Source organism: Hemitrygon akajei, chromosome 1 (assembly GCF_048418815.1).
Source record: "Hemitrygon akajei chromosome 1, sHemAka1.3, whole genome shotgun sequence".
In the NCBI taxonomy this organism is placed as follows: Eukaryota; Metazoa; Chordata; class Chondrichthyes; order Myliobatiformes; family Dasyatidae; genus Hemitrygon; species Hemitrygon akajei.
This window is the reverse complement of record NC_133124.1, coordinates 17,878,222-17,904,910: the sequence shown is the minus strand read 5'-3', so window position 1 is coordinate 17,904,910 and position 26,689 is coordinate 17,878,222. Positions and strand designations below refer to the sequence as shown.

General features: G+C 41.5%; 1 protein-coding gene across 1 annotated transcript in view; it reads right to left on the bottom strand.

Moving 5' to 3' along the window:
* The window catches only part of csmd3b (CUB and Sushi multiple domains 3b), a 2,154,916-nt gene that overhangs the window by 1,717,883 nt on the left and 410,344 nt on the right, over positions 1–26,689 (bottom strand). The window contains exon 3 of the mRNA XM_073038951.1: positions 1,953–2,065. Within this exon, the coding sequence (XP_072895052.1) occupies positions 1,953–2,065 (113 nt within the window). The remainder of the gene's footprint in view (positions 1–1,952; positions 2,066–26,689) is intronic.

Below are 26,689 nucleotides of genomic sequence, written 5' to 3'. Positions count from 1 at the left end.
CCTTCTTCTTTTCATTAAATCTATTGAATCTCTCCTTTGCTTCTCAGCTCCTCACTTAGTTTCAACTGCTCTGTGTCTATGTTTAAACTTTATGGTAAACGCTCGTGAAGAATCAATGAAACAAAGTTTCTCGCTCATTCCTGTACTCCTAAAAGAACCCAGGGATCAAATATTGCAGAGCTCTGACAATGTCAATGCTCACATCCTTCTGCAGATGCACAGTAGAGGGCATCCTAACATGCTGAATTGCTGCACGGTACAGAAACTGCACTGCAGTGAACAGGACAACTTTATAATGGGGTAGTCAAAACTGCCCAATGCATCACTTGCATGAGCCTACCCGCCATAAAGGACATATATACAGAAAGGTGCTGGAAAAGGGCCCAGTAACATTATGAAAGATCCCACCCACTTTGCTCATGGACTGTCTGACCCAGTCCCATCAAGGAGGAGGCTACATAGCATCCACACCAGGACCATCACACTCAAAAACAATGACTTTCCCCAAGTAGTAAGGCTCCACCCACTAACTCAACCCTCCACACCCCCCCCCCAACCACCACTACTTTATTATTTTCTGTCAGTCACTTTATGTACAGTCACTCTTGTACTTAACGTCACTTTATGGACATACAGTCAATCTACGTTTGTATATAAGCTATCTTATGTATTTATATTTATTGTGTTCTTTATCTTATTGCTATTTTTGTGTTGTATCAGATCCAGAGAACCAATTATTCTATTCTTCTTTGCATTTGCTTACTGGAAAAAGACATTAAACTATTCTGAACTTTAAATGAAATGCAATTAGAAACAATTTGTAAGTTAACAGTCAATTACCTATTTTTTGATGCGTACGAGTCCAATTTAATTCTCTCATTATAACCAATCTGGTCAATGAATGCTAACATGAGTGGAATAAATGCATGTCCCCTGAAATTATGAAGAGCTTCTCCATGGATGGGAGAGAAGCAGATGAACACGGGAAGGCCCCATACATTTCAATAAAATTAATGTTCTTCTTATAGCCACAGGCCAAACGGTATACTTTCAATGTGGAACCGCAGAGTCCAATGAACATCCAATATCTGGGTCATTGCTTTAGTTCTTAAGTTGTTAATCACTTAGCTTTTGAAAATTATGATAGATCAAGCCTTTATAGGTGCTATTAGTTATGGTTGATAAAACATTGGAATCATTTGGAGCATTGGTGGAACTCAGGGAAATCTTAAGAACTTCCCCAGAGATACTATGCTCTACCCTTGACTTCATCCTTTTTCTCCTATCACATCATTTAAAGCTCAATACATAATATAATCCTATCAACATCAGAATACAAGCTGTTTCAGTGACAACATCTTACAGTTACACAAGAAAAGTGTGCAGTCTCTCTACATCGAGATTCGGGCTATTGACAACAAGAAATGCAAAAACAAAACGTGCCCTTTCTCAACCTAACATAAAACTCATTTGGTTCCATCCCTACACATGATAAATATAATAGGCAGCCGAAACATTATTGTCTTTTTACACAGTGAGTTCTTTACATTAATCCACCAGTGCTCATCACAGTGCGAAATAACTAACATCTCATTACCACATGCTGACTATCCATCACGCTGGATTTTGTACAGTCCATTAATTATGCGTATGTACTTCTCTGCCCCAGAGTGAAATATTTTACACAGAGATTCCACGCCCTACTAATAATCAACAACATATTCCAATCAGCAGAGTATAAAATCATGAGAGCACTGCAAATACGTTTTCAATGCAGAATACGATGGCCTGGTGAATGATACAGGACAGTAAATCCAGACACTACACTTGTGCCAATAAGATACATCCTTTTCCATCTTGCAATGATGCAACAATTAAAACACCAGAAGAGCTTAACAACTTGAGTATATCCATGAATAGCTGATTGGACATTGGCATTTTACTTGTCTTACCTTGATAGAATAACTTAAATCCATGAGCGCTGACAGCGAAGTCACTAGTAAGACGCAATGCAAACACAGACCCAGTGCTCGTCACAGGCGCGGGTATCTGAAAGCCAGTTAACCTACATCAGGGGAAAATAGAGCACAATTCAGTAAGATCATATACACAAAGCCACATCCACAAATTCATCAGCAATCTTCTTACGAAACTAAAGCTCATTGTCTGAAATACTTCTGCATTATTTTCTATCAGATGAATTGGTATCCTCTCCTTTGCCTGCAGGAGCCACCACCAGTGAATCTGAGAAAAGGTATTAACATCTTTTAGATTTATTGTAAATGTAAAATTAGTAGAATATTTATTGACTGGGATATGCAAATGATGGAAGTTTCAGAGCCCCTTACAATGGAGAACACATCAACTAAACTCAACTGATTCAGGAACAACTTCTTCCCCTCTGCCATCAAATTTCTGAATGGACATTGAATCCATGAACACTACCTCACTACTTTTTATGGACTACTTATTTAATTAACATATATATATATATACACACACACACATTTTTTACTGTAATTTACTGTTTTTATTATGTATCGCAATGTACTGTTGCCACATACAAACAAATTTCACAACATATGCTGAGATATTAAACCTATTTCTGATTCTGAGAAAATGTTGAGGCTTGCACTGTCAGCTGTAAGAGGAAATTTATCAGCGTAATGTCCACACACAAATTACTGGAGGAACTCAACAGGTCAGACAGCATCTATGGAGATGAACATCAATTGACAATTTGGGCCAAGACTGATGAAAGCTCCTGATGAAGGGTCTTGACCCAAGTGGTCGTCTGTTCATTCCTCTCCATTAATCCTGCCCGATCTGCTGAGTTCCTACAACATTTTGTGCATGTTGCTAAGGGTTTCCAGCATCTGCAGAATCATTTATGTTTATGATTTACCAGCATGATTACTCTTATAACTCAACACTTAACCATGACCACAAGCAGGAAATGTGTTAAAGAGCGGTGGTTATAAATGGGATTCACTTTCTGAAATTCAGATCCTGAGATCTCAATAAACAGCTGCTGTTCTATCACTGATTTGCTATTTTTTGAAGGTGACACTCTAACCTTCATTAATTATTGCCAAGCAAGCTGTTGGGTCCAGAGGTCTGAAGTTCCTTCAGAGCTTTATTTTGAGGAATAACTTATTAAAAATGAGATTAATAAACAATTTTACTTGCTATTTCTGTCACCTATCTCCCCCAACCTCTCTTGTTCAATTTTAAGTTTGCTGTTCTCTTATTTTGCTTTTAGATAAAGAGATATCATTGAATTAATTATTGTGCGGACTCTGTTGTGTAGGTGAGTGCCAGAATCAGGAGGCATGGTAGCATAGTGGTTAGCAAAACACTTTACAATATCAGCTACCTAGGTACAATTTCTGCCATTGCTTGTAAGGGGTTTGTACGGTTTCCTGTGTCTGCATGGATCTCCTCCGGGTGCTCCTGTCTCCTCACAGTCCAAAAGACGTACTGGTTGATAGGGCAATTTGTCATTGTAAGTTGATGTGAGATTAGGCTGGGATTAAATCAGAGGATTGTTGGGGAGGTGTGACTCGAAGGGCCAGAATGGCCTATTCTTGTTGTATCACAATAAATAAATAAATATAAAAATAATCTGATACTAAATAGACACTAAGTCTAAGTAATTGAATGTGGCCATACATATTTTGTAAACACAAAACAATTCACTAAAATATTTAGAAATTATGAATAAAAATTAAATTGACACAATTTACATAACTATGCTTGTTAATAAAATTATAAATTAATGCAAAATAACTAAACCAATTATCATTTTAATGGAAGTTGATGACTCCACTCCACTTGAAGTGAACTATGCCATATGAGCCAGACACGGCTGTTATGAAGCTAAGAAGCCATGTAACAAATGCTCTCAAGCTGGTTAGGTACTAAATACCTTTAGATACAGTACTAGGTCCATGGGGTAGAATGAGAGGAATCAAGCAAGTCTTTAATACAGTAATTAACCACACACACAGAAGCTAGTCAACTGATAAACCCAGGCATGGCCTTTGATATCTCCTACATTAGGGCCTTTGGAGATCACAGCTGCCCAAAGTATAAACCACAAAGCTTTCACACCTCGCCAAAAACAAAAGTAAAATAACTTCAAGACAATTAACTGTTGTGACTGAAAGTCAAACACTATTTTTAGACAGACATTTTATCTCTCCTGGACTTCAATGGCAAATAAATTTCAAAAAGTCTTTATTGGAAAGAGAAGTCAACTTTAATAGTCAATTTAAATACTTCCTTATGAATATGCACTCAGTGGCTACTTTATTAAGCCCATCTGCGCGTAAACACAAATTTCTAATCAGCCAATCATGTGGCAGCAACTCAATGCATAAAAGCATGCAGACATGGTCAAGAGGTTCAGTTATTGTTCAGATCCAACAACAGAATGGGGAAGAAATGTGATCTAATTTACTTTGGCCATGGAATAATTGTTGGTTCCGGGTTTGAGTATCTCAGAAACAGCTAATATCCTGGGATTTTCATGCACATAATCCTAGAGTTGACATGCCTGAAGGACTTTAAATGGGTTAGAAAATACCCCCAGAAAACAATAAACATAAAAGACACACAAGAGACTGAAGATACTGGAATCTAGAGCTAATATAAGCTGCTGGAGGAACTCAGTGGGACAGGCAGTATCTGTGAGGGCAGAGGGTTGGTCTACATTTTAGATTGAAACCTTGCATCAAGACCCCACTTGACCAACTGAGTTCCTCCAACTTTCTGCTTTTTTGTTTCATATAAAGAACTATGGGAACGATTTTGGGGCTGAGACTTTGCCTTTTTTTTTAGTTTTGTAGGGATGGTTTTGAAGACAGCATGGGGAATTATGGCAACACACACAAAATGCTGGAGGAACTCAGCCGGCCAGGCAGCTTCCATGGAGAAGAGTAAAAAATCGACATTTTGGGTGAGTAGGTACGGTCAATTATGGAAAACTCTGAACATCCTCTACATAGCACCATCCAGAGACAGAGAAGCAGTTTCAGCGACAGATTACTATCGATGCAATGCTCCTCAGACAGGATGAAGAGGTCAATACTCCCCAATGCCATTAGGCTTTACAATTCAACCGCCAGGACTTAAGAACTTTTTAAAAGCTATTATTAATGCTTTTTGAGATAGTGATTTAGATGCATATCATATTTTTTACTGAGTTAAATATTGTATGTAATTAGATTTGCTACAACAAGTGTATGGGACATTGGAAAAAAAGTTGAATTTCCCCATGGGGATGAATAAAGTATCTATCTATCTATCTATCTATCTATCTATTAGTAATCCAGGAATTATGGGTCAGGACAGGGATGAGAGGGAGTTAGAGGGTAGGAGTAGTAAATGATGAGATGGAAGCAGGCGCTGGTGGTCGGAGTCCAAGTCAAAGTTCTCCATGGTTTAAGGCCAGCAATTCCAGTGACAGATGTCAGGTTTCAGGGGTTAAGGACAAAGACTAGTCAATGGCTGAGGTTGGAGTGCCCCAAGGACGAGGATTAATGGTCCTCCAGATGGACAAATCTATTGGATGTACATGCAAGACCAGAGGTCAAGGCCCAGAGTTCAAAATACTGTGATTTACAAGTCCTGGAGTCAATACCCAGAGATCTGCAAAGTTGGGAGCTCAAAGTCCAGGGAATGGTGAGTCTAGAAATCAAAGCCCATCGGTTGAAGACTGGTCAGTAAGTCCGGAGGTTGAGGCCTGATGGTTGAGACCCTGGATCAGCATGTCAAGAGGTTGGAGGTCTGCAAATCTGGGCAAAGGACCAGTTGCTGCAGGCCCAATGTTTGAGATTCTGAGAGTCCACGGCTAAGGACTGGAGGTTAGAGGGCAATGACAGCTTGTCCTGAGGTTGGAAGTTTGTCTGTGCGTGTGAGTGTATCAGTGGGTGGGAGGGTGAGAAAGGGGTTGTTTTTTTGTTGTTGTTCTTCTTCTTCTTGCTGCTTGTGTTGTTCTGCTGAACATGCAGGGCATGTTATGTTGGCTCCAGAACGTATGACGATATTTGTTGGCTTCTCCTAGCACATTCTTAGGTTGCGTTGGTTATCAACACAAAAAACATTTTTACTGTATGTTTCAATAGACATGGAAAAAATAAGTGAACCAGAAACTAACTCAAAAATTTGACTGCATTTGCGCTGAACTTCCTTATTTCACATAGGCAGATTACATATAGGATGAATACACACAGTGCTGTGCAAAAGTCTCAGGCACTTGTATAGGGTGCCTAAAAGTTCTGCACTGTACTGTACACTCAGCATATATCAGCCTTTATACCCCCAACAGATAAGGGCAGGCAGGAGGAAACAGGGGCAAAGTCTTTGGGAGGGGGTGCACTCAAGGGAAATCAAGCCCATTAACTTCTATGTGATATAAATGTTACAGGAAAATTCCAAAAATTCCAACATTCAATTATTTGGAAATCCCAATGTTTCAGCAGCTATCCCACATCTTCATACGCCAAGTCATTGCTACCCATGAGCTTCCTTATCACTGATCCATGCACTCATGAGGGCTTATGTGTGACAGTCGGACCAGCATAGGTTTCAGGAACATCTGGGCCAGAAACTTTACAGTAGATCTATAAAATGGCACATCAGTGCAGCGGTTAGTGTAGCACCTTCCAGCACCATTGATTGTGATTGTGGTTCAATTCCTGCCACTAACTGCAGTGAGTTTGTACGTTGACCACATGGGTTTCTCCAAGTGCTCCAGTTTTCACAATCATTCCAAACATTAACCCTAATAAATTGCAGGCACGTTATTGCAGGTGCTGGAAACCTGGCGACACTTGCAGGCATCCCCCAACTCAAACCTCAGACTATGTTGTTTGTTGGCGCAAATGGCGCCGCTCACTTTATGTTTTGATGTACATGTAACAAATAAAGCTAACCTTTCTTTCTTTAAGTTGAAACTCACAAGGTTCTGTTTCCAACACTCACTTTAAATTCACCAGAGTTTAATTTCCTGTTTCTCTTACATTCATCATACAAAGTTCAAAGTAAATTTATTATCAGAGTACATATATGTCGCCATATACAAGCCTGAGATTCATTTTCTTCCGGTCATACTCAACAGATCTACAGAATAGTAACGATAACAAAATCAATGAATGACTGCCAAACTAGGGTTGTAACTGTGCAAAAGCAAAAAGGAAGAGTAAACAATATAAATAAATAAGCAATAGATAGATAGATAGATAGATAGATACTTTATTCATCCCCATGGGGAAATTCAATAAGAGTCCTTGAAAGCTTTGCTGATGGTCTGACAAAACTCTCACGAATTTTGATCTGCTATTTCATATTGGTCCTTGAATTAGTCTGTGGAATTCCTCCCATATGTTTGCATGGTCCCATTAGACAGTAGGGAGGGCCTCACAGGGTATACTAGATTATCATGCTGGGTGCCAGTATTGGCACTGGGAGATCCATCTGTTATTGTTACTTCGCATCAACTGGAAACAAATAGGCTAAGGTCATTTTACGACACAGTTAAAAGACAGTTACTTTGGGTCCTGAGTTAGGCTGGGCTACCTCAGGGTGGTGGGTTGGAGATACGTCTCTACCAAAGGAGGTGTAAGGTGCTCCTTCCCTCTGCTAGCCTGCAGGTCACCCTTGAGCAAGGTGTAGCACCTGCATAAACCTCTGATTGGGGTCACGTGAAGTCATGGGAGCAGGTGGCAGATGGTCGTATGAGCAGCTGGTGCATATCTCAAGTCCTGGTTATGTGACCACTGATGCCACGCAGACGATCTCTGAAGAGTATTGATAATTGCTGCGGTCACCCATTTTGCAAAGACACCGCCCAAAAGGCAATGGCAAGCCACATCTGCAGAAAACTTTGCCAAGAACAATCATGGTCATGAAAAGACCACGATTGCCCACATCATACAAAACAGCATATTACAAACAAATGATATATGTATAGATAGTAAAGGTGTATTTCTGCCCATAAGGGATTTTTTAAAATATAGTCTAGTGGTTTTATGATCAACAGTACAGCTTAATTCTTTAGTTTCAGATTATTGAACTGATTTTAAATTCCTCAGCAATTATAGTGGGATTTGAACTCACGTCTATGAATTGTTTGATCAATTATATTACCAGTAATATTTTCTTATAAAATGCCTTCAAAAATATCTAGGTTGCTGTCTCCACCTGGTTTGATTTTAATCATGTTTTTGGTTCCATAGTTCAAAACTCCAACAAATTTATCAGAGACAATTTCTGTTTCTTATATGTATTTACCTAATCACATTTTTGTTTTCTTTTCCTGAAATTTCAAGTCAACAAGTCCTTATAAAGTGAAGCACTTTCCCTGACGTCCATCCAGTATACACAGTTATGAGGGCATGGAGAGAGTAAATGCAAGAATACTTTTTCTACTGAGGTGGGGGAGAGACTAGAACTTGAGGTTGTAGATTAAATTTTTAAGGGGAACATGAGGAGAAAGTTCTTCAGTCAGAGGGTGGAAAGAGTATGGAATAAATTGCCAATAGTAGTGGTGGATGCAGGCTTGACTGAAACATTTAAGAGACGTTTAGACAAGCAGATGGATGGGATGGGTACGCATGGTTGTGGTTCAGGTGCAGGTCGATGATATTAGGCAGAATAATAATGTTGTGGTGCTCCATGACTATGACTCTATCCATTTCAAACCAATTAGCCCATAATTTCCAGGTTTTTTTCAATCAATTCGTGGAGTGAATTAAATCCACATTGATATTCCCACAATTGTAGTCATTAATTAAAAAAAAAACAAGTTTAGGGATTCAAACTGAGTTTCAGATGGGTGAGTGGGCTCTCCCCTGGGCATAGCACATGGTCTGTTCTTGTACTTATCACAATAAGAACAGTTGTTGAGTTAACGAACTTTCTCATCTGTCATTCTGGACCAAATGCTCGCCACAATATAGGGTTGGGTCAAAGGGCTTGTTTCCATGCCTCATAACAAAATAGATAATATTGATAAATTTACTGATGACTTTAATTTGGTAAAAAAAAATCCAACAAATCCTTGCGCAACTCAGTGTGTAGACATAGAAATCTAGGATTCACTTGTGCATTCAGTGCAATACAGTTCGTGAGCATTTTCTAACACACCCACAGGCTACCATCGACACAATCCAGCCACTAAGCCCGCTTCATAAAGCATTGACAAATCCGAATAAGGACACATGACTAGAAACGAAATGAGTGAAGCCTCAGTCAGTCAGGTCGACCATGGATGTTGCTTCCTACCTGTTTAGATACGCAAGCCAGGGCAGTATGAAATGGAAAGAAAATTGTTGCCCATGTAGCAAGCTCCCCCTCTCCGTGCATCTCATGAACTCAATGGAACGGCAGAGACCAATGCAGTGTGGTACCAGCAGCATCAAAGGAGTTCCTAGTCAGCATTGAACTCAATGTTGGACTGCCTTAGGGATTCCAGCTCCAAATTTTTCCCTCAGGATTTACTCCTGAAACCTTCCCCATGAGTGGATATAGCCGCAAGGCAGTGGAGGGTTGAGATCAGAGTTTTCTTTCTCCTAGATGAGCTGCCAACCACAGCTGATAAGCCCCATCTGCCCAAAGCAACTGGATTTAAGGTGCTAGTAACCCGCCTTTGCCCCTTCTCCTGTCAGTAAAAATGGTTCCACTGGGGTTAGCATGCACAATTCAGTTCTGTTGACCTCAATAAATTCAAAAGCAATGTATTATGTGCAAATAATGCTATATTCAGCATTTAACAACCACAGAGTTGTTTCAGTCCTATAATTGTTCTGTTGATTTGGTTTTTGTTTTATCAAGCCAACAGAAGGATTCTCGTTGACAATCAACAAACATGCACCTCAAGAATACCTGCTTAACCCGCTGCTCTACTCTCTCTATGCCCATGAATGTGTGGCTAGCCACAGATCAAATGCCACTTATAAATTTGCCGATGACACAACTATCAATGGCAGAATCTCAGATGGTGGCGAGAAGGCATACAGGAGTGAGGTAAATTTGCTGGCTGAGTGGTGTTGCAACAATAACCTTGCATTGAACCTCAGTAAGACCAAGGAATAGATTGAGGTCTTCAGGAAGGGAAAATTGGGAGATCATACACCAGTCCTCATTGAGGGATAGCAGTATAAAAAAGAGTGAGAAGGTTCAAGCTTCTGGGTGTTAACATCTCTGAAGATCTATCCTAGGCTCATAAACCCATTATTTTGCTCTCTTTTGCACTATATATTTGTTTTATTAAAATATTTATTATGGCAACTTATGGTAAGCTCTTTATGTATTGCACTGTACTGCAAAAACAACAAATGTCAAGAGATATATCAATGGTAATAAACCTGGTTCTGAATCTGAAGAACAACGGTATGCAGTTCCAATATTATTTTTGTTCTGCACACTGAAAAATAACTACAGATTTCTATATATTGTCCTCAAGTAATGTCGGTGCAAATGCTGACTCTAATGTTAAATTTTGGACAATTTACAACCGTGCCCCATGGCAGGAAAGGATTGTGGCTGGGATTTTCCACTTTAATGCTCTTGGCACATGTTGGAAGCACCTATCAGGGTATTCCACAGATCCAGCCTGTTGTTTCATAGCTGTTGATTTTCACAGTTGGAAAATCACAGACCTGGGCTGCAGGCTGTCCCAATGTGTGATCTAGACATGTGCCAGGAGCATGAAAGCTGACAGACCCAGTCTGTATCTGTCTAGCAACTTGGATCGAGTGAGTGAGCGAGTGTGAGAAATGCAATGAAGTAGTTCTACACTGTTAACCTCTATCAGATTACATCTGTTAGAGATTTAATCCAAGCTAACTGTGAAATCTCGTTCACAGCCTAGATGTTTCCTGTAGTGAGGGAGTCTAACCTCAGTGCGCACCGCCTCAGAATACACCCAGTTCAGAAGGGGGCAGGGCATGAGGAGGATCTCCTGGTGGGCTAGCTCCTGCACCTGGTCAAGATGGCCAGTTACAGGTCTAGGCGGCAGAAAATGGAGTGTGCTGCTCGGCTGTCCTTGGAGAGGAAGAACTCGGTCGCAATTGGTACAGTGGGGGGCTTCCGGGAGCGGTGGATCCCTCTGGATATTGACTGTTTTATAGACTATAGTAACCATATTTTAGTCTGAATATACTTACTGTCTCGTAAATCTTGAATGTCTGTACCTTGTGTACATGTGATGTTAATAAACTTTTATAGTTTTGTAAAAATGTACAAATATATCACTTTAGAATTCAGATGAAGGGGAATTTCTTTAGTCAGAGGGCGTTGAATCTGTGGAATTCATTGTCACAGAAGGCTGTGCAGGCCAAGGCATTGGGTGTATTTAAAACGGTGGTTGATAGGTTCTTGATTAGTCAAGATGTCAAAGGTTATGGAGAGAAGGCAGGATAATAGGATTGAGAGGGATAATAAATCAACCATGATGGAATGATGGAGCAGACTCGAAGGGCCAAATTTTGCTCTTTCGTTTATTTTCATACAACAAGAGACCATTCAGTATCAGATCCGTTGTGGAAAGCATCATAACTCCGCTTTAAGATGGTGCTACCAGAGATGGGCTACAGCTTACTTGTGGTTCATAAAGCCAGAAATGTAACTAAGTACTTTATGAAAACACTTTTTTTGGTGGAAAATTGTGGCAAATGACCAACACAAACCATGAAGAGGTGAGTGAATGCGAGGCTGACTCGAGGGTCGAGACGTGGGTGCGTGGCAAATTCGAACCACAGTCAAGGCATGCTCGAGGAGGAGTGGTCAGAGCGAGGTCGAGACAGAGTCGGGGCATGCGGAACAGTGTAAAGTCGGTGCCCATCCACATAAACCGAGAGTGAGGTTGGATTGATCGAAATGCCGGGCTGATCTGGAAGGGTCATGTATGGGCTGGAACACTGCGGCTGCGTACAGGCCCAGAGCATCTCAATGCAGTAGGGCCCAGGTCCTCGTGCGGGGAATGATTTAACGGTTGAACAATTTAAACGTCAGCCCAGATGGACAGAAAAGGCAGGGTGTTGGGCTCAGGGGCGGGGGTTGGGCCAGTTCTGCTCGTTGTTCCGTGACATTTACACCAGTCTCCGCAGCAGTGGTGGCTCGCGCCGGGCCTCATGTCTGCGGGCTTTGTGACAATTTGCGCTGCTGCGTGATGAAATGAGACCAAGGCTGTGGGCCTGCTCCAGCTCCTCCGAGCTTCATGTCCATGGACGCACTTTCATTCCGAATGCTGTTGCTAGCTTTTATTGTTTGCATATTTTGTGTTTTATTCTCTCACTCCGCATTGGAGGTTTGCTTGTCTCTTATTAATGGGTTCTTTCCAGTTTCTTGTTCTGTGCCTGCTTGTTAGGAGACAAATCTTAAGGTTGTATAATTTATACATACCTTGATATTAGGTGTACTTTGAAATTCCCCTTGGATGAAATACTGTGCTCTGCACTGGTCTGAGGCTACATTGCAATGTGCATCAGATAGATATGAACACTTCATTGTCAGGTCCTGGACATTGCACAATCTTGCAAATCTGAAAATAGTATATTGTGCTCAGAGGAGAGAGAGATGAGCCCAGAGCCTGAGGACTGTGAGGCATTGCCTGGAGAATAGCTGGAGCAGGAAAAGCAGGAGGAAGGGTGAACCCAGTGGCTTGTTCCTACTCAGCAGCCAGAGGCTAGGAATGAGGGGGTTAGCTATGAGGAGAGATTCAGTAACCTGGGACTATACCTGATGGAATTCAGAGTGGATCTTATAGAAACATACACATTTTGAAAGGGATAAATAAAATAGGGGTAGAAAATTTGTTTCCACCGGTCAGTGAGACGAGAATGAGGGGAGATAGCTTCAGTATTCAAAGAATAGATTTAGGTTGGAGACGAGGGGAACTGCTTTTCCCAGAGAGTAATGAATCTGGGGCTTTCTCTGTCCATGGAAGTAGAACTGAGCCCTCTGGTTGTAAACTCACCCATGAAAGGAAACAGCTAGTCTGTGAACCATATTTCACAGTTATTGAGGATTAAATCACCAACAGATGTGATTAGAAAGAGGTTAATGTAGAAATACATCATTAAGCCACAGTTAGATAGATTTTTGCATAACAGGGGAATTAAATGTTATGGGGAAAAAGATAGGTAGGTTGAGCAGAGTCCATGTGCAGATTACTCCTGATGGTATCAAAAAAGCAGAGCAGGCTTGATGGACGAGATAATCAACTCCTGCTCCTATTTCCTATGAACTCACCTTCTAAATGCACAGAGCCAGTCCTTCATCACCAAGGCTCATGTCAGAAGTGTGGTGGAGCACTCTCCACTTTCCTGGTTAAGTGCAGCTTCAACAACACACAAGAAGCTCGACACTATATAGGATGCAGCAGCCTCCTTGATAAGGACCCCATACAGCAGCATTCACTCACTCCACCACTGATGCATCGTACCAAGAGTTTTGTATAATCTATAGGATCCAATGCACCAATGTATTCTTAGACAAAGCCTTCCACAACCCAGAACCTCTCCTGACTAGAAGGACAACAGCAACACAAGCATGAGAACGCCTACCATGGAAACACCGATGCCCTTGAACAGAAAATCCTCCAAAAGGTATTGGATATGGGCCAGTCCATCACGGGTAAAGCCCTCCCCAACACTGAGCAGGTCTACATGGAATGTTGTTGCAGGAAAGCAACATCTACTATCAGGCACCCCCACACCCAGGGAACACTCTCTTCTCACTGCTGCCATCAGGAGGAGAGCACAGGAGTCTCTGGACACACACCACCAGCTTCAGGAACAGTTTTTACTCCCCAACCATCAGGCTCTTGAACTAAAGGAGATAACTTCACTCAGCTTTACTTGCGCCATCACTGAATTGTTCCCACAACCTACAGACTCACTTTCAAGGACTCTTCCATTTCATGTTCTTAATATTTATTGCTCATATATTAATAATTATAATTAATACTATTAATATTTTTTCTTTCTTTTTGTATTTGCAGTTTGTTGTCTGTTCCACACCGGTTGTTCACCCTGTTGGTGTGGTCTTTCATTGATTCTATTTTGGTTACTGGACATATTGAGTATGCCCACAAGAAAAGAAGATTCAGGGTTGTATATGGTAAAATATATGTACTTTGGTAATAAATTCACTTTGAACTTGGAATTACCTGGAAGTTGCCCTCTAAGCCACACACTATCTTGACTTGAAAATATCCATGCTTTCCTTCACTATCATTGGGTCAAAATCCTGGAGACCTCTCCTTAATGACTTTGCAGGTATGCCTCCAACTCAAGGATTGGAGCAATTCCAGCAGTATCCTTTTTTATAGGTGTGGTAAACTACATATACCTGTCTGGACACACCCCTCTGCTGACTGCTCCTGTGGCTCCTCCCTCAGTCTCCAGAATGTTGTGTGGTGGTCTCTTGCTGCTAATCATGGTCTCTAGCTGCTAATCATGGTCTCTTGCTGCTAATAAAAGCCTATCATTCACCTCCTGTCTCCGAGAGTTATTGATGGTGCATCAATAGGTTAGCTTTATTTGTCACATTTTACAGTGCATACATGAGAAAGTCTCCAGACGCTGGAAATCTAGAGCAAGACACACAAAATATTCGAGGAGCTCAGCGGGGCAGACAGCATCTATAGAAATGAATGAACAGTCAACTGTTCGGGCCAAGATCCTTCTTAAAGCATGCAGTGCTTTCATCAAATCAAAACAGTGAGGATTTGATAAATATCAATAAAGGCAAGTAAATGCTGGCTCAGCCTACAAGGCCCACGTGCCAAAGAATAATGTTTCCCAGTTTACGCAAAAGACAGGCGTTGGTTGCATGGGATCAATGGTGCTTGCTAAGGGAGAGATTATTTTCATATGGATCCTTACGATATCCATCATACAAATAAAGAGCTGTGAGAGCTCAAATGATGCATGAAATCCCCTCAATTCTGACAGTGCAAATGAATCATGAATAAAACAAGAGTTTAGTGAATGATCTTCTGACTCTAGAAACTGATTGACTTGATACAAAGTCTCTCCATTTAATGATGAGCAGTCCCACAGAAAATGCTTTTTCCTCAGCTCAGCTCCATTTGGCAGGTCGAAGCATTGGTCAAAATCTTGGATCTTCAGACTGTTCACAGTACAAACAGTACCTCATCAACATTGCGGCATTAGCAAATGAGAGAATTGCGCAAAACTATCGATCAAAGGACTCACTTTGAAGGACTCTTCATTTCGTGTTCTTTATATTTATCGCTTATCTATTTATATTTGCATTTGCACAGTTTGTTGTTTTCTGTGCTCAAGTTGAATGCCCCAGTGGTGGTCTTTCATTGATTCTATTATCGTCACTATTCTATAGACCTGTTCAGTGTGACTACAGGAAATTGAATCTCAGATTTGTATATGGTGACATATATGTACTTTGATAGTAAAATTTGCTTCGAACTTTGAAGTAGATGCTTTGAGCTTCACTCAGCTCACAGAAAACCTCAAGCACACGTGTCATTCTTCATCATAAAATGTCTTCCAAGCATCATCCTGATGAAATGTCATCAGCTCCATCCTGAAGAAGGCCCAGCAGCGGATGTATTTCCTGCGGCTCTTGAGGAAATACGGTCTGCCTCAGGAACTGCTGCTGCAGTTCTACACTGCAGTCATTGAGTCTGTCCTGTGCACCTCCATCATTGTGTGGTTTGGAGCCGCCACCAAGCAGGATAGAACCAGACTACAGCGCACAGTGAGGACTGCCGAGCGCATCATTGGAGCCTCCCTGCCCTCTATTGTGGACCTGTACTCTTCCAGGTTGAAGAAGAGGGCGGGGAACATCATAAAGGACTCCTCCCATCCTGAGCATGGACTGTTTGATCTGCTTCTGCCTGGTAGGCGCTTCAGATCCCTCCAGACTAAGACTAATAGGCACTGGAGAAGTTTTTTCCCTACTGCGGTCACTTTGCTGAACAGTTAACTGCCGGTTAACTGTCGGCTAACTATTACTTGGATTGCACTACCTGTATGTATAATTTATATTTTCATTTATATTTATCATTATTATTGTTATGAGCAGAGAGACAACATCTGCCAGAAGTAAATTCCTTGTATGTGCATAGGTACTTGGCGATTAAAGTCTGATTCTGATTCTGAAGCAGTCTTCTGCATTTTACCTCGAATAATATGGACTTCTAGGGAAGAGGGAACAAAAGGGAGATATTTATTCTCACCATGCAATCTTCTTCCTATTTCTCTGCTTCCTCTCGCAGTTCGCTCTCTGATGTGGTGACGGTAGGTATTGTTAGGACAGAACAATTTAGTGAGAATGAATCTTGGGATAGTAACCAATTTCACATGGGAGCTGATGCAGAGTCATTGCCTAGATGAAGAAGTATCAGTCCAATTACACTGGACAACAAAGATTTTGCTTCCTGAACACTTTTTGGGTGTGTCTTATGGATTTTGGGCAGCTGATCATGAAAATCACCACAAGATTTCCCTTTCAAGCACTATTTTTTTTTATAATTGCCTATATGTGTTATTTCAATTCATTATTCAAGTCAGAATAAATGATGCCGAGGCTAAGGAAGGCATTTTTGTTGGTCCACAAATTAAACAAGTCATCAATGACAGGCAATTCTAAGAACTTCTAATGGGATTAGAGAAAATTGCATGGAAGGCATTTAAGGATGGTGTTGAAAAAGAATAGCAACTACAGAGCACCAACTAGGTGCATCTGGTTGACAACATGCTTGAAGCATACAAAATCATGAAAAGCAACCTGTCACTAAAGACTCATTTTCTCCATTCCCATTTAGACTTCTTCCCTGAAAAGCTTATCATTGTCAGTGACTAGCATGGTGAAAGGTTTCACCAGGGCATCGCGGTCATGGAGAAATGGTATCTGGGCAACTGGAAACCATTACTACTGGCTGATTATTATTGTACGCTTAAGGAAGAAGCCTCAAACACTGAGTACAAACAAAAATCATCAATGAAACATTTTTAGCTCAGTTGAACTATTGCAAGTAATCGCACCATTATGCAATTATACACATTATATTCAATAAAAATTAATTTGTTGTGTTGCCACATTCCTACATGATCAAGTTGTCTGAAATTATATTTGTGATTACCTTCAAGCGGTCCCCTATGAACATTCTGAGGAAGCAGCACTTTTGAAAAAAAAAGTTGTTGTCCAATGTGATTTCATAAGTGCGCACAGCACTTCATTAACACAAGAGATTCTGTAAATGTTTGAAATCCAGAGCAACACACACAAAATGCTTGAGGAACTCAGTGGGTTAGGCATCATCTAAGGAGTGGGACAAACGGTCGATATTTCAGCCCAAGTCCCTTCATCAGGACTCTCTTCCGTAAATGCTGCTGAGTCCCTCGAGCACCCTGTGTGTAACTTTCAGTGGCACTATCATTTCAGATGCAGAAGCATCCCTCTATGTCCAGCCATAGACATGCTTTTATTCAAGTACTTTCACATTACAGATGGCATTAACCATCTTTCTCTGTGAGGCATGGTGAGATATGCAAAAAAAACTTCATCTGCCACAATTCTGTGATCTAACTTTGCAAAATGAAGTGTTCTGCTTGCCCTGAAGGAGGATATTTCAGTCAGTGCTAGTGTCTTGAGAATGTTCTTTTTTAATGAAATTACTAAAATAAATTAAAAAATGGAAAATGAAGTTCAATCACTTGGCGCCTTGACCATTTGATAATCTTCCAGGTAGTTTGTGATGTCCTAGCAACAATTGGATGATATCGGAGAGTCTGGTGTTCGAGGGCTAGTCCCCATACAGAGTCCTCATTGGTTGAAAACTGTGAGTCCTCAGAGTGATACTAACGATTGAAGCCCATAGCTCGATCAGAAGTCTGGAAGTCGAGGCCCGATGGCCAGAGCCCGCAGTCCACTGAGGAAATGTAGCTGATCTGTGAATCTACTAGCAGCTGGAGTCCAGAATCTTGGGGTTGGAGGACTGTATGTGGGTGGGTGGGGTGGGGGGGAGGAATGGGGCTTGTTTTGCTGTTGTTGTTTTGCTGATGTGTTCTGAGTTGTTTTGCCGAGCAATGTTGGTGCTGGAAAGTGTGACAACATTTGCCGGCTGCCCTCGTGGGTGTGTTGGTTCTTGTTAGAAATGACGCATTTCATTTTATGTTTTCGTGTATGTGTGATAAATATTTTTGATTCTGAATCTGTCTGGTGCAATATTCTCCAATGATCACAAACAACTGGCAAATTTGTAAATCACATGGCAGTGTGGGCCGGGAGGAGAATGCGCAAGGGGTTGTAAGGAGAGGATCAGGAGCTGAGGTAGATGAGAAAAATGGTTTGACATGCTCAGTAACCAGGTAAGGATAAGGTGGATAGAACACGATTCAAAAAATATGAGTTCATATGTTTTGGTAGGACAAAAGGCCTATGTTTTAAATGACAAGAGACTGAATGGTGATGGTGTTCGGAGGCATCTGGGAATTTCTGGACTCAAGTTACTGAGGGTTAATATGCAGATTTGGCAAGTAAATGGAAGGGTGTATGCTTTGTTAGTCTTTACCGAAAGAAGATTTGTGTACAAAAGAGACACCTTGCTCCAATTACATGGGGCCGTGCTGTGATCACACATGGAGTATTTTATGCACATCCCTAGAGTCATACGGTCATAGAAAAATACAGCACTGAAACAGGCCCTTCGGCCCATCTAGTCCGCGCTGAAACCATGTAAACTGCCTACTCCCAATGACCTGCGCCGGGACCATAGCTCACATGGACCCATTTGTGCTGGCAGCTCCTTCCACATTCTCACAACCCTCTGAGTGAAGAAGTTTCCACTCATGTTCCCCTGAAACACAAGAGATTCTGCAGATGCTGGAAATCTTGAGCCACACACACAAAATGCTGGAGGAACTCAGCAGGTCAGGTAGCATCCCTGGAGGGAAATGAGCAGTCAACGTTTCAGGTCCAGACCCTTTATCAAAAAGGATATACTTGTCACAGAGGAAATGCTGCCTCACATCACTAAATTTGTGTATGAGGATTGATTACTCAGGCTGAGTTTATTCCCTTGACTGCAGAAGAACAAGAGGTGATCTCTTTGAAACTCAAAATTCTAATCAAGCTTGACAGTGTGGAGGTGTATCTGGTATTTCCCTGGTGATAGTTAGAATAGGAGGTCTGTCATTCAGAACAGAGATGAGAAGCAATTTCTTAACACAGAAGATAATGAATCTTTGAAATATTTCACTTTGTGCACTCAAGATAGAAACTAAGAGAATTTTGTTTTTTAAGGGATTCAAGAAATATAAGATTAGCACAGGTACCGAAGCACTTTTTTTTTGCTAGTGTGGTGAAGGGGTATCGTTGCTCACTGCCGCTTACGCACGGGAAAGGGGAGCTGGGGGGACTTTGGGATTCTCACGTTTAACTGTCGTTCATTCTTTGGGGCACTTCTCTGTTTTTGTGGATGTTTGTGAAGAAAAAGCATTTCAGGATGTATTTTGTAAACATCTCTTTGACATTAAATTTGACCTTTGAAAGTAGTGCTGAGGCGAAAGATCAGCCATGAACAACTTGCACGGTGGAGCAGGCACAGTGAGCCAATTGGCTCTTTCCTGCTTCTATGCCTTAAATTTTTACCCAGAAACCGAAGTCTTGGCTACCTGCAGCAAGAAATGTGGGCTCTAAGTGACCCAAGATAGGAACACAGTAGAATCAGCCTTGACACCTAGCAGGAGATTTGCCGGAGGTGTGTCCTGTTCACTCGGGAATTTTGGTCTCCTCTATTACAGATTGGTACAGAATTGAGCTTTAAATATTAGCTTAATTTGTCACATGTACATTGAAACATTCAGTGAAATGCTTAACTTACGTCAAATCAATTTAGCAAGGATTAGACTGTGCTGCCCACAGGAGTCACCGTGCTTCCAGTGACATCATAGCATGCCCATACTCACCAACTTTAACAGTATATCCTTGGAGTGTGGGAGGAAACCAGAGTGCTTGGAGGAAACCCACACGGCCAAGGGGAGAACATACAAACTCCTTACAGGCAGTGTTGGGAATTGCAATCTGGTCTTCTGATTGCACTGTAAAGTGATGTGCTAACCTCAATGTCACGTGCCAAACTCAGGAGGAGTTACTGAAACTTCAGCAGCCTCAGATGATTTTAAATCCATTAAATCTCTTTCTAAATTGACTGTAAAGCTGTTTTCAAATAGTTATTTACTTACTTATTTAGTGATATAGCATGCAGTAGGCCCTTCTGCCCCTTCAAGCCAAAGGGCCCTGCAAACCTCGACAAACTCAATTAAACCAAACTTAATCATGGGTTAATTTACAATGAGCAATTAACATACCCAAAGAAAATCTACGCATTTCAAAGGGTAGGACACACAGACACCTTTGACAGAAAGAAGACTCCTGGTGGAGTCATTGGGACGTGTCATGACAAGCTTTTTGCACCGATCTTTTTTGGTGATTGTTCATCATGTGGCATTTCTTTAGCATCTCCATTTTTTTCTTAACGAGGTCGAGTTGCTAGCTCGACGCTCAACCCAGCGTGGATGGAAAGCGTGCAAGGGAGCCGGCTGGATTCGAACTCAGGACCTGTCAGCCCGAAGTCCAGCGCTGATGCCACTACGCCACCAGCCGGCCACTCTTGACAGAATGGTGCCAGAATTGGACTCCAAACTTGAGAATGCCCCGAGCCGTAATAGCATCACAATAATCGCTATATTCCCATGGTGCCCTATGTTGTCCCTTCAATTAAAGAGCACAGAGTAATGACGACTTAAAAACCAGCAAGGAAAAAAATTACCATGCACAATGGAAACACAACTGGAAAATGAATTGAATATCTACAATATAAGAACTGCTAAGATACATTAGCTTGATTATGACCCTATCAGAATAATGTAATTGGGAGGACTGTGGAGGGCTATAGTCTGAGTACAGATCAATTGCACTAGGCAGAATAATGACTCTGCTTTTGTGCTGTGGAGTTCTATGACTCTAAACATGACCTTTTATATGAAAGGTACAGAGACATAGCGGTGTTTCCAAATCATCACAAAATTAGGCAAATAATGGCATTACGACTATACCGCAGAAGAGGTCATAATACTGTAGGCCTTTCTGTGAACTCTACAAATCCTTAAAGTTCTAAAAAGTGGATATATCCCAGTCCATCACCGGTAAAACCCTCCCAACCATTGAGCACATCTACATGAAACGCTGTCGCTGGAAAGCAGCATCCATCATCAGTGACCCCCACCATCCAGGACATGCTCCCTTTTTGCTGCTGCCATCAGGAAGAAAGGACAGGAGCCTCAGGACTCACACCACCAGGTTCAGGAACAGTTATTATCCCTCAGCCATCAGGGTCTTGAAACAAAGGGGATAACTTCACTGGTCCCATCATTGAAAAGTTTCCACAACCAATAGGTTCACTTTCAAGGACTCTTCATTTCATATTCTCCATATTTATTGCCTGTTCGTTTGTTTGTTTGTTTATTTATTATTGTTCCTGTTGTTTCTTCTTTTGCATTTGCACAGTGTGGTGGCTTTTGCACTCTGGTTGGGTGGTCTTCCAGTGATTCTGTTTTAGTTATTATTCTATAGATTTATTAGTATGCCCGCAACAAAATGGATCTTGGGGTTTTATATAGCGACATATATGTACTTTGATAATAAATTTACTTTAAACATTGAAAAAATCCATGGCAAAACATCTGAAATCTGACTCGCCCCTGTCCGGCTGTGGTACTTCCTACAGTGTATGCAGTGGGTGGATAGTGATTAAACAATATACTAATGATGCAATAAAGAGCAATATCAGAAGTACTATTCACTGTGAACGTCTAATAGCTTATGTATACAACAGTTGAAGTGAGGGTATTCCAGATGCAGATCATCATGGAGCTGGTAACTCCTTATAGTCACTGTCTCCTTGGAAAGCATAACTCATCTACCATGTTTTGTGGCCAATCAAGGGAGAGCCTGCAGGCAGGAAACTGGAATTAAAGCAAAGATTATAATTAGCCCTGATCCAGAGTCCATGGAGACGAGACTTGTTCGGTGATGTGCTGAGCTGTGTACACAACTCTCTGCAGTTTCTTACAGTCACTGGCAGACAGTTGCTATACCCATTTGTTCTGTACCTAGACAGAATATTTTCTAAGGAAAATCAATAAAATTTGGTAAGAGCCAATAGAGAGAGGCCACATTTCTTCAGCTGCCTAAGGATGCAGATCCAGTGGTGAGGTTTATTCACTATGACATCAATGTGGTTGATCCAGGACAGATTATTGGTGATGTTCACGCCAAGCAACTTGAAGCGCTCAACATCAACACCATTGTTTGTAGACAGGTGCATGTGTACCCCTCCCAGCTGATCTGTGCAGGATCCATGGACACTGCCAGGGACTCCATTCAGGCCAGATGCTTTCTGCCGTTCAATGTCTGCTACGGTGACTGTGGGTTCCGGTTCGCTGGAGGCTGTCAGGAATGGCTGGTGGCATTGCAATCCCCTACTGCTGAAAATATGCATTGAATGCATTGATCTCATCAGGAAGGTAGGCACTATTGTTGGCGATTTTATCTGACTTCATTTTGGAGTTCAATATAGCATGTAAGCCCTGTCACAACTGACTCCTTTTACATCTCTCAGCAACTCTGGTGGCTTCACAGGGTTCAGGTCTCAATTTCAGCATCAGAATCAGGTTAATAACACTGGCTTATGTTGTGAAATTTGTAAAATTTACAGCAGCAGTACAATGCAATACATGATAAATACAGAGAAAAAACTGAATTTCAGTAAGTATATATATATATTTCTATTAAATAGCTAAATTAAATAAGTAGTGCAAAAACCAGAAGTACAAAAGGGTAGTGAGGTAGTTTTCATGCGTTTCAATGTCCATTTAGAAATTGGATGGCAGAGGGGATCTGCCTGAATCCTGAATCGCTGAATGTGTGCCTACAGGCTTCTGCACCTCCTTCTTGATGGTAACAATGAGAAGAGGGCATGTCCTGAGTGGTGGGGGCCCTTAATAATAGACGCTGTCTTCCCAGGGTACCGCTCCTTGAAGATGTCTTGGATACTACAGCGGCTAGTACCCCTGATCCAGCTGACTAATTTTACAAGTTTCTGCAATGATTTTCAATCCTGCGCAGTAGTTACCCTCATACGAGCCTGTCAGACTGCTCTCCACAGCACATCTGTAGATGTTTTCGAGTGCTTTAGGTGACATACCAAATCTCCTCAAACTTCTAACAAAATATAGCCACTGTCTTCCCTTCTTTATAACAGCATCAATATGCTGCAACCAGGTTAGGTCCTCAGAGATACTGACACCAGGAATTTGAAATTGCTAGTTGCTCACTCTCTCCACTTCTGACCCCTCTATGAGAGAATTCCCTGGTTCATCCATGGTTTCCATTTTGGGATGGCTCGGATTGACCTGCTTGGTACACAGTCCTCTGTACACTTGCTGATAAAGTCTGGGATTGATAGAGATGTAGGTGTAAAAGGGACAGTGTCATAGAGACTCCAGAATCAAGCGCTTCAGCCCATTGAGTATGCAGAGACCCATTTTACACTAATCCTAAATAAATTCTATTTTTTATTTGACCAGAACACCATAAGATTTAGCAGCAGAATTATGTCATTTGGCCCATCGAGTCTGCCCGACTATTCAATAGTGGCTGACTTATTATTACATCTCAACCCATTCTCTTACCTTCCCTGTAATTTCCAACACCATTACTAATCAGGACCTCTCTATCTTAGTTTTAAACATATCCAGTGATTTGGCCTCCATGGCTGTCTGAGGCAATGAATTCCACAGAATCACCATCCCTTGGTGAAAGAAGGTCCTCCTCACTTCTGTTCTAAAGGAATGTCCTTTTATTTTGTGTCTTCTGGTTCTAGTCCCTCCAATGACTGGAAACATCCTCTGCACTTTCACTCTATCTTGGCCTTTCAAATCTCAGTATTTACAGAATTTCAATGTATTCTCCAAATTTCCCCTGACTCCCACTAGATTGTACCATGAATGCACACACTAGGGGTGATTTACAGTGGTCAACTAATTTACCAACTCACAAGGCTTTGGAATGTGGTAAAAAAGCAGAGAATCCAAGGAATTCGACAGAGCCACAAGGGGAACATGCAAACTTCACACAGAGAGCACTCTGGATCGATTTAAATCTTCAAAACTGCAGCAAGCATTTAATTGAATTAAATATACCAAATGACAGAGTAGCATAGCCCTTAACAAAACATTTTACAGGACAAACGACTGTGGTTTAATTCCTGTAATTAAAGTGCTGTCTGTAACGAGTTTGTACGATCTCCCCATTGACAAGGAGGATTTCCTCCGGGTGCTTTGGCTTCCTCCCACGTTCCGAAGGTGTATGAGTTAGGGTTAGTAAGTTGTTGACATGCAATGTTGGCGCCGGGAGTGTAGCAACACTCGCAGGCTGCTCCCAGCACATCCTTGGATTATGTTGGTTACTGACGCACATGACGCATTTTGCTGTATGTCCCAATTTTTCAATGTTCACATGCTAGACAAAGCTAATCTTTAAAAAAAAACTTCCTAAAATCAGCTCGCATTTCATGCTCTAGTTCAACATCAGGCTTTAACCGGAGTTGTCTGATTATAATGTTAGTTACTAGCTAAGCTATTCTTACATTTGAAACTTCAATAGTAAAAATACTTGCTTCCTGCTCCACCTCTGTAACACTCTGTTAATTATTCATTCATCATGAGACCATTTTATTCTCAACCTTTCCCAAATTCTTTTTGAGAAGTAAGAGGACCCAAAGAATGGATAATTAAACCAACATCACATTCTAATTATTCAATCAATTTTCACAGAGACCCATCTGCTGTGATTCTTTTAGAGAACTTTCGTCCCCTGATTTTCTAATGACAGGGCAACTCACAAATTAGCATGACCTGGTTACTGTTTTAAAATTCACAGAACTTTGCATGATAGTTAGGTTGTCTAGGAGGTGCCCCTTGCAAGAAAATTAGTTCTTATTGCTAATAATTACTGGTGCCCAAGAGCAGGGTGAAATACTCAATACCTGTGATGCAGGAGTATTGAAAGAGTCATAGAAAATACAGCACAGAACTAGGCTCTTCAGCCCATCGCATCTGTGCCAAACCATTTAAACTGCCTTCTCCCTTTGACTTACACTAGGACAGTAGCCCTTCATACCCCTACTATCCGTGTACTTATCCAAAATACTCTTAAACATTGACATCGAGCTTGCAAGAACCACTTGTGCTGGCAGCTCATTCCACACTCCCACGACCCTCTTGAGTGAGGAAATTTCCCCTCATTTCCCCTTTAAACCTTTTATCTTTCACCCTTAACCAATGACGTCTAGTTATAGTTCCACCCAATCTCTGTGGAAAAAGCCTGCTTGCATTCACCCCTCATAATTTTGTATATCTCTATCAAATGTGCCAATGAATAAAGTCCTAATCTATTCAATCTCTCCTTATATCTCAGGTCCTCCAGACTAGCAACACCATTGGAAATTTTCTCTGTACTCTTTCAATCTCATGTTCATCTTTCCTGTACGTAGGAGATCAAAATGGCACACAGTATTCCAAAATGGGCCTCACCAATGTCTTATACCTAACATCCCATCTCCTGTACCAAATACTTTGATTTATCATCTGCCACGATGAAGTGCTTGGAGAGGTTGGATAAGGCTAGAATTAGCTCCTGCCTTGGATCCACAGTAACTCTCTTACAACTCCTCCAACAGGTCTACAATCTCACTGCCTCTCCACTCTGCTTTGCAGCACATAGTCGGCAGCAAGACATATGTCATGCTGCGGTTTATCGATTACAGCTCAGTGTTCAACAGCATCATTCTTCCGTATCAATCACTAAGCCTCAAAACCTGGTCCTCTGGACCTTATCCCACAACTGAATCCTTCAGACTTTCTCGCCAGGAGACCACAGTTAATGCTGATCAGCAAAAGCATTTCCTCCTCACTGACAATCAACACAGGCATATCTTCAGGATGTGTGCTTGACCGACTGCTCTACTCTCACTACACTCATGACTGTGGCTCAAAAGCCTCCTATAAATTCAGTGATGACACCAGCTTTGGAGGTAATGCTTCAGCTGATGCTGAGGCAGTGAACAGGAGTGAGATTAATCAGGTGGTGGAAAAGCATTGCAACAATCTCACTCTCAACATCACAAAGACCAAGGAGCTATTGTGGACTTCAGGAAGGGGAAGTCAAGAGAACGTGCACCAATGCTCACTGGGTGGTCAGTGCTGGAAAGTTCCTGTACGTCAACATCGTGGAGGATCTACCCTGGGTCCAATTGGCTGCCTCATCAGAGGATTAGAGGTAGAGAGACTTAGCAACTTTGAACTCCTTGGTGTTACTAATTGAGGACCTGTCCTGGGCCCAGTACATCAATGCAATTACAAAGAGAAAACGGCAACTACTTCCTTAGAAGTTTACGGATATTTGCCATGACATCTAAAACTTTGACAAACCTGCATAGGTGTGCAGTGTAGAGTATATTAACTGGTTTCATCACAGCCTGGTATGGAAGTACTCATGCCCTTGAATGGAAATCCTTCCGAAAGTAGTGGATACGGCCCAGTCTTTCATGGATAAAGCTATGCCCACCACT